Below are 9,506 nucleotides of genomic sequence, written 5' to 3' on the forward strand. Positions count from 1 at the left end.
TGTATTAATTTCTAAAATTTTATTTTGAAAGAAAGTAGTTGTCCGGAAAATGTGACATTTTATCCTTGACATTATAGGTTCTGGTTGACAACGCCGACCTCCTCAAGGAACTCCAGTGAAGACCAGACGCCCAGGTGCCATGCTAGATGCAATGCTCATCCGTGATGTAATAAAATGGCAGTTGGTGGTTGGGTTTGTAATGGCAGTTGGTGGTTGGGTTTGTTCCTGCCCCGATGAACCAAAAATAAAACTGCTGCAGAGTTGTGTTTTTGCTAGTGAGGATTGGGGTTGGCTATGTGGTTGTGCCTGTTACTAGTATGCAATTGCTACCTGTAGCAACCTGCCTATTACACTGGATAAGTTCGCGTGGTTGAATGGTGTTGGTTCACTTTGATATGTTCTGGTTGCCTGCTGATGTTTTGTCATGGATTTGCTTTCATAGGCGCCAGGATACGCTGTTGCTGATCTTGCGCTTATTGGTAGGTAAGAATGCATCAGGTCCTAAATGAATCTTCAGTGGTAATTGATGCAGCTTTGCGTGTGCCATCTGATCGTGTTAATTTTTTGATGCCGCTCTGATTGTATTAATTTTTCGATGTCGCCTAATTTTGCCTGATGAATCCCATTTTATTGGAGGCGGTGAACATGTCTACACCAGCTTATATATACTGAACAAGGTGATTTCAAAGCTCTGAATGCTAATTCGGATATGATGAAGGGTTATTTGGGTACTCGTCTGATTGGAAGCTAAGGGTGTAGGTGTTTAATGCACTCATTCAGATATCACGAACTGGCTCAACACTGTAATTTGGTAGTTATGGGATTGCCAATGGACATGGGGGGAAAACGGTTCTGAACTTCATGCTAGACTGCTACATTCACATTTGCATACAGAACCAAAAGAAAGAAAGAAAGAAGAAAGAAAGGAAGGAAGAAAGCTCCTAGCCGCTGCAATTTTGGATGGCACTCCATTGGTGATTCTCTCTGCTGGATCTCACGGTGAGCCTCTCATTTTTCCCTTTGGCCTCAATCGTTGTTCTTAAACATGATCTGATCCGCAAATACAAATGGCACCACCTGATCCACAGGCCAAAATCGTCTCGATGCATTGTGGTAATTTTTTTCATTTCAAGATTATTCCCTGATGACGCTCCCAAAATGACTCGTCCAATCCTTGAACCGACACATTTACCTTGTATTAGTTCCCTGCATATTGTTCCCCACTGATGGATGAATCATGTGCTCATTCACATGGCGGTAATGTAGCTCTGGTTGAACTGCCTAGCCAAATTGAGATTCCTGGAAATTGCCTGACAAATCCGTTAGGTTATAGAAGATGGTGTGGCTATTCAACACCATTTCTTTCAACCAAACAATATGCGACATCTTCAGATGGGTAGCAAGTGTGTCATTTGGCTGCTTTTCTGTTGAAAGCTGCCCTAAACAATTTTCATGATTTATGGGTGATGCAGAAAAAAAAACCAAACCAACGAGTCAGTTGATGAATTTGTTACCTAGGCTATAGTGGACATGGGGGTAGGGTGCTGTTCCCAAATAGTTGTGGGGGAAAAAAAATACAGCCGGCAACGGCAACAGTAAGCCAGATGTTCAAACATGCTTACAGGATAAAGGAAACTAAGCCCAAACCTACATAGCTTTCGATGGTGTATCCTTTGGTGATTCTTATGGTTGATCAAACCTCCATTCTGTTTTCAATTTGCCACCGTATGTGTTCCTGGATTATTGTTAAATTATCTGATCTGTTGAAATGTCCTCTCAATATGTTATCATTAATTAATAGACACAAATCTTATGACATAAATGATATGTCCCTGAAAGCCAGTACTGAAAATGCATTCCTTGGCTTAACAGCTGGATCTGAGTTGCATGGCCAAGACCAGGAGCTTAACATGGTTTCACTTTCACTACTGCTGACATGTGACATGCTGTAACCCTTAAAAAAAACGCCTCTTTATTTACACATGGATGCAATCATGCAAGCTCTTCTGGTGTAACATACAGTAAATATGCTCCAAAATATCACCTGACCTTTGATGAGCGTTGCTGTTTACAAACACTTCTCACTGGTGGTTAATGGGACAGACAAGTATGTCATCAGCAAAAGGTTAAGTAACTCCTTCACTAGAATTATGCTTTTGGAGAAAAAGTGATTTGATATAGGTAATAATCATGTTAAAAGTTTAACACTGAATGTCTGAATTTGAAGGCATAGGAACATAAAGCTACTAGTTACCATAACTGCTGGCAGGATTTACTTTTGCATGAAGATTGGAGAGCACTTTCTGTAAAAGCAGCTGCACACGGCAAATTTTCAGACTAACCTGATGCAGCCCAGCTCACGCTTGCCCCTCACACCGCAGGTTCTGTTGGATCACGTTGATTCCCTGGCAAAAGCCGAGGTGACGATTGACGACAACGCCTCAGCATCCCTATCAGCCAGTATCTGGCAGCTTGTCCAGTTCATGCACAAAGTTGGATGCTGATGCTGCCGTCCCAGTTGGCGCGTTGCTGTTCGTCGTCGGAGCCAACAGCTCGATCCCCGACCCTCAGAACGCGTTGTCGGATGCCTGACGACCATCAGAAGTCTTATCATTCAGGCCTGATTGAACTGATACAGAGGAATTTCACAAGCAGCTTGATTCTCTCTTCAGGCTGTGTGATTTCTCATACCTGATGCAGAATTGCGGAAGGGCTCCTTTGCACATGACCTCTCATGTTATGGATGCCCACTGTGGGTTCTTCAGAAGGAACAGTTGCGCGATAGCGTTGTCGGTAATGTTGATAGCCCTCCAAGTGAGTGATCTCTGAAAGGCTGGAATGGAAACAAGAGAGGTGTTACTGCTGTGCAAGCGCTTTTAATCATGTTGTTAACTGTTAAGCTGTTGTTTGCTTTTGTTTGGCTGCAGTTTTTCCTGCAAGATTCTGCATCATTCCATGGTCACCAAGGGCCAGTGGGCCTGTACTTTTCTGACAGATACTCTTGACCATGGCATCTCCCATGGTGCCCCAAAAGGAAATATTCACACAGGGAGGGTGCAGTAAAAATTGTACCGAGACATTTGAGTGATGTAAGTGCTTCATTAACCAAGGATTGCATTGGGCACCATTGCGAAAAAGAAAAAAAAGAAAAAGAAAGACAGAATGTAGCTGGATCTTGCATAGTGCTACATTTTTTCAGAAATCAGGGTCAGGAAAGAAGAATAGTTCATTCCAATTGTCCAATAAAAATAAACGACACAGGCACATGCACAATGTGCAAATAAACAGCATCTACAATTTTACTTCAAGATAGTTATAAAAAAAAAATTACTGCAAGATGACTCGGCGCGGAGGCGTAGCAATCATGGATCAGGACTTTGCATTGATCATTATTACAATGAAATAGGGATGGAGGTCAGGGAAAAGGAGGGACATCCACGAAGGCTTATCACAATTTGTCCTTTTGGATGCTCTCTCTGTGAGTAGCTCCAATTGCACACACACAAGAGGCTCTGCAATCGCCCCCGCACGAACGCATATAATCAGTTTTTTTTCTTTGCCAGTTTCCAGACATTGCATCGTGGCCATTCATTTGTTCGTACAAAAAAGTCCCCTGATTTGATCTGGTGCGCTGCATGTATAGAGTGGTTCATCACGAGCTATCTTCTGTAGCGGGGAGAAGGTTGATGACTTGATTCCTTTGAGGCATGCATTCTCTTGACTCTCCTTGGGACTGTCGTCCATACATATATGGACCTATTAGAAAATTTGGATAGTTTTAAATATAGGATTGGATACCGAGACGCATCTGACATGGAGACCATAGCGCAGGACGGCGTAGTCTACATAGAAAGACAGGAACTAGTCGAGGATTAGGAAAATACTCGTTGTAATAATAGTAGAACTTCTCTAGTTGTATCCGTCTAGTATTCTGATAACCAACCGACCTATAACCTGCCCCCGGCAATATAAGGTGAGACAGGAGCCCCTCCAAAGCAATTCAATCCAACCAACATACATGACGTAGGGTATTACGCAACTTTAGCGGCTCGAACCTGTCTAAATCGTGTATCCGCGTTTACCTTCGAGTTCCTGATCTCGACGAGCCCCACTAATCAAAACACTACCTCGGGCACTCCCCTCGGTTGGTTGCCGGGTTTAAACACCGACAGCTGACACGCCAGGCAGGGGATCTCGCCGAGAATCCACTAGCGAACTCGATGACTCAAGTCATCATTAAGCCAATTGTCGCGTTCGAAGCAGGCACGACGTTCGTCTTTGTCTTCTGGGTTTGCATCGCAGACGGCGCTGAAAATTTTTACCGCCACATCGTGTCGACTCCGGAGAAGAAGCAGCAAACCATGAAGCTCCAGCGCCAAGCTCTGGAGAACCTCGTCGAGAGTTTCGGCGAATTTTCAATTTTTGACCTAGTCAGAGGCTTGGGGAACGAGTTTAAGTTCAACTCGATTTCTTCCGTCAGTCAGATCTACTTTCACGAGCTGGCACATAAGCCATCGTACGAGTCGGACTACCACCTGAGTCGATTCCCGTTCGAACTCCACAACACGACCACTATTTATTAGGCTGTCCTGTCTAGATCACAATTCGATACGGGTACGATCAAGGACCTTGACTACTACTCGGATCTGGACGAGGAGACTCCTTTATCAGGTCCACAGTAGGACCTGGTAATTAAATCAACTCCCCAAGGCAAATTCGTCTACTGGCCTAACATGAAGCCACCCGCTCTTGCCAAAGATGATGATTCACACCTCATCGCCTACACGACATTCTCCTGTACTAGGAGGGAGCTCTTCTGTCGCCCATCTACGAGGAAGGCAATACCACGGAGGTCATCACTTCAAGCTCAGGAAGCCACTCTCCAGAGTGAGAACTCTTTGCCGTCATTACTGGACAAGAGGACGAAGAAGAAGAGTAATGGAACAGAAACTCGCGACATGAGCGTCACCCGGATGACGTCTCACAGGATGAACTCACCACCAACGTTGTCGAAGAAGAAACCGAGGCTCAAAGAACTCGACGACGAGCAAAAAACACCATAAGAGCAGAGCGTCGCCGCCTTGCAACGGACTTACCAATTCAGAACTTGGATAACGCCTTTAAAATAGTTCAAACATGTCACCATCGTACTCCCCTGGCTATCATCGCGTCTATTGATTTCATCACCCACGCGATGCCTTAGAACAAGTACACAAGAGAATTGGCACAACTTAATCAGCAGAATCCGATACAGTCAGTCTAACACTGCCCATCCCAGCGAAGTCAACATGGCAGCAGCCATAGAGACCCTCCGTCCAGACCAAGTTAACTCGGAGGCGCCAAACCAAGCCAAGCTGGAGCTGAAAGTAGTCGGGCAGGACCCTCAGAAGGCTGTGGCCACTGTAGGGCTAACCTAGAGGTTGAATGCCCAATAGAAGACCTCTGCAACAAGTTCAACGCCAGCCGCGATGCCCATACCATCATCGACGGACGACGCCGCGAGCTCAAGCAAGAAGTCGAACACCCAGGAGATGATACTGACGGGTTCCCCCACCTTCTCAAGACATGTGAGGAGGACAACTCTACCCGAAAAGTTCAAACCTCCGGGTATCACCAAGTACGATGACAAACAGGACCCAGTCCAATGGCTCCGATGCAACTCGCTGTCAGTGCAGGCTGCTGGAGGAAACGACGACACCAAAGTCATCTACTTCCCCATCTTCATGGAGGCGACGCCACTCACATGGCTCGAATGGTTGGATAATAACTCCATCAACTCGTGGAAGGACCCCAATGTAGAGTTCACCAACAACTACGCAGGGGCAATGTAGTATCCTAGCAACAGGATCGACTTGTCTCAAGTTAAACAACAAGAAGGCAAGACCCTGCGGAGCTACTTACGTCGCTTTTTCGACAAGAAGGCCACAATCGTGGATATCACGGAGCGCGGTGTTATAGACTGCTCCAGAATGATCTTCACGACCGCCGGATATTCTGGGACTTCGGCAGAAGATGCCCCGCTGATGTCAAATCTCTCAAGATCATGGTACAGATGTGGGCAGATGAAGAAGATAAGAAGATCAAAAGGTTCGAGTCCAATTGCAACAAGGGCCAGAACAACAACAATCAAAATAATGGCCAACGCAACGATAAGAACTGCAACGATCGTCCCAACAATGACAACCGAAATAAATACTCAGGAAGTCACAACCGCAAACGAAAGCCAGACAATACTATCGCGGCAATTTCGCAGTCGTCCAAGAAAGGTGGTGGCAACAATCAAAATAGATCCTCGTTCAACGAGCTCCTGAAGAAACAGTACCCATGGCACCCATACCACAAGTACTCTGCGATAGATTGTTTTAGTCTACGAAGAGTTATGAAGGACCTACTAGAGCCATCTGGCACCAAAGACAAGGGTAAGGCCAAGGGAAGACGAAGACGATGGTGACAATGGCAAGTTCCAGATCCCATCCAACACCGTCAACGTCATCTTCGACGGAACCCTAGGTACTGCTACTAAGCGGTTCCAGAAGCTTACTCTTCGAGAGATAATGTCCATTCAACCTGCGACGCCAACATTTCTCAAATAATCCGAGGTGCCAATTGCCTTCTCCAGGAAGAACCAATGGACTAGTTTCTCAGACCCAGGACCGTATCCCCTCATCATGGATCTGGTTGTCGCTGGCTCCAGACTTACTAAAGTACTCATCGATGGTGATAGCGGTCTCAACGTCCTGTTCGCCAAGACACTGAAGAAAATGGGTCTCGACGTCACCGATATGCTCACCCCAACGAACTCTCCATCCTATGGGATCATCCTGGGGAACCATCAAAACTCAAAATTCTAAAAAAGAAGTCGGGGGTAACCAAGGTCAAGCTGTCAAGTGAAGTAGACATCAAATCCATTAACCTTGAGACTGGTGATAGCTCCAAAACAGCCCTGATCAGCACAGGGCTGAATCCTAAATAGGAAAGCACACTCGTCAATTTCCTTCGGGCCAACCGAGACATCTTTGCGTGAAAACCAGCGAACATGCCGGGGGTGCCTAGGGAGTTGATCGAGCACTCACTCAAAGTGAATCCAAAAGCTACATAAAAAGGCAACGCCTACGACGATTCACCCAAGACAGAAGGGAAGCCATCAAGAAAGAGTTGGTCAAACTACTCGTGGCGGGCTTCATAAAAAAAGTCTATCATCCAGAGTGGCTCGCCAATCCCATCCTATCAAAGCCACCGGTCCTCACGGCACTAAACCCTAATGAAGAATTGTTGTTCTACCTCGTTGCAACTACTCACGTTGTCAACATGTCGATTGTGGTTGAAAGAACGGAACCAAGCCATGTATTCAACGTACAGAGGCCTGTTTACTTCGTAAGCGAGGTACTGTTAGATTCCAAGACTAGATATCCATTGGTCCAGAAGCTACTGTACATGATACCGCTTACCTCGTGCAAGTTACGACATTATTTCGAGGAGCACAAGATCTTCGTTGTCACCGACTTCCCCTAGGAGAAATTCTCCACAATCGAGATACAATAGAAAGAATATCTAAGTGGAATTCAAAATCAAGAAACTGCAATCAAAGCCCAGGCCCTAGTCAATTTCATGGCAGAGTGGTGGGAGAATCAACTACCAACGCCATCAGGGTGTCCAGAGCACTAGGTCATGTATTTTGATGGATCACTCAAGCTCGAGGGCGCCGGTGCAGGCGTACTCTTGATATCTCCTGTGGGCGAATAACTCAAGTACATCCTACAAATTTTCTAGGAAGTGTCCAACAACAAAGTTGAATACGAGGCGCTTCCTGGCAGTCTCGCTAGGAATAAAATGATTGCTGATCTACGGTGACTCATTGGTGGTGATCAATCAAGTCAACGATGAGTGGAACCGTCATAAGGAAAACATGGATGTGTATTGCCTAAAAGTACGCAGGCTAGAGAACAAATTCTCTGGTTTGGAGTTCCACTATGTAGTTCACGACAACAACGTTACCGCAGACGTCCTATCCAAGCTTGGATCTACTCGTGCTCAAGATCTAGCTGGGGTTTTCGTCCATGAGCTACACAAGCTATCCATAACAAAGCTGGCACTGTCAACAACCACTGATTGAGGTCCTACCACACCAGGAGGTCATGATGATTGATGTAGACTGGAGAGTCCTTTCATCAACTACATCAAAGAGCACAAGTTTCCATCAGACACGACAGAAACAGAGCAAACCTTATGACGCAGCAAGAACTATGTTCTAGTCGGAGATAAGTTTTACAGAAGAGGCGCATCATCAGGAGTACTCATGAAGTGTGTCTTACAGCAAGACGGCAAGAACATACTAGAGGAGATCCACAAAGGCATTTGCGGCAACCTTATGTCCTCGCGAACAATCGTGGGTAAAACTTTCAGATCAGGGTTCTATTAGCCTACAACTCTCGCGACGTCGAGGAACTAGTCCGCCGATACCAAGGGTGCCGGCAGGGACTCCATTGCACATCTTGCAAGCAACCTTCATAATTGGATGAACTAGGCAAGTGGCACAGCTATTTTACCATTAGAATGCTCGAGTTACAACTTAGATAAGTGACTGGGTAGCATTCATCTACTTATATTTAGTACAAATAGCTGTTATTGACAGCTACGTTTGTGAACCATCATATATATCTTCAGATTAAAATATAATGAAGTGTACTATTAAAGAAAACGTGTATCATGTGTTTTCTTGTTGATCCTACATTGTAACAGAGAATTAGAAAAGGCTAAAACAAAGTTGGAAGGTAGCAGCCCAAAACTGGTGAATTGTGGGCGGCGGTGCAGTTGTGAAACTACATCAACAATTGAAGATATATATGATGCAAAAATTGAAGAGCTAGCAGTGAGTGTTAGTCATAAATCTACCAATAATCAACGTACAAAAAGCAAAATGCAACGACACGAGGAATCAATCAATCAGTCCATCCACACACCTGCAAACAATCAATCGAAGGCGACGTGATATTGGCACGGCTCAATCAGAGAGCAGAGCCCCCCTGCCTCCGGAGGGGCGCAGGCTCTCGAATTGAACCGCGCCAATACCCCGTCGCCGCGCGCCCACCTCTCGATCGCGCTGGGCATGGCATCCATCAATCAATGGAGCAGCTGGCACTCCTCTGCATGGCGTAGAATGGAAGGAGGAGGCATCGAGCAGCAGGGACGAGGGAGCGAAGCATGAGCTTTCTCTGACGCCGGCGTCAGGAGGAAGAAGAAGCAAGCGGCGATGGGCGCATTGATTTAGGCAGGCAGCGACCGTATGACGGGGAGGGTGCGGTATTTATTGGCAACATTCAATTCGAGGAGGAAGGAGAGAGGGGGAGAGAGCGCACGAGATGCCGAGAGAGAGATGCATGCACTACATGAGTACAGGAGGAATCCATCGAGGAGGGTCCGCGGTGGTCGTGCGACAGTTCGTGTTGCACGACTCTAAGTGTGCGTTTGGTTACCTTTGCTATCGAGGGGTGTCATGTTGGAACCTG

The 9,506-nt window shown here is 46.0% G+C and overlaps 1 protein-coding gene and 1 long non-coding RNA gene across 2 annotated transcripts in view; one reads left to right on the top strand and one right to left on the bottom strand.

Annotated features, from left to right (window-relative positions):
• LOC101778296 (lactoylglutathione lyase) overlaps nucleotides 1-396 on the top strand; it is a 3,707-nt gene extending 3,311 nt beyond the window's left edge. Inside the window, exon 9 of the mRNA XM_004972605.3 lies at nucleotides 78-396. Coding sequence (XP_004972662.1) covers nucleotides 78-119 — 42 coding nt within the window. The 3' untranslated portion in view covers nucleotides 120-396. The remainder of the gene's footprint in view (nucleotides 1-77) is intronic.
• Nucleotides 306-9,354, bottom strand: LOC111257646. Its single transcript, XR_002678197.1, has 3 exons — nucleotides 8,961-9,354; nucleotides 2,692-2,833; nucleotides 306-2,588 (listed from the first exon to the last, which is right to left on the bottom strand). It is a non-coding gene; the product is annotated as an uncharacterized LOC111257646 (long non-coding RNA).
• Between the last annotated feature and the right edge of the window lie 152 nt (nucleotides 9,355-9,506).

The sequence above is a fragment of the Setaria italica genome, chromosome VI (genome assembly GCF_000263155.2).
Source record: "Setaria italica strain Yugu1 chromosome VI, Setaria_italica_v2.0, whole genome shotgun sequence".
In the NCBI taxonomy this organism is placed as follows: Eukaryota; Viridiplantae; Streptophyta; class Magnoliopsida; order Poales; family Poaceae; genus Setaria; species Setaria italica.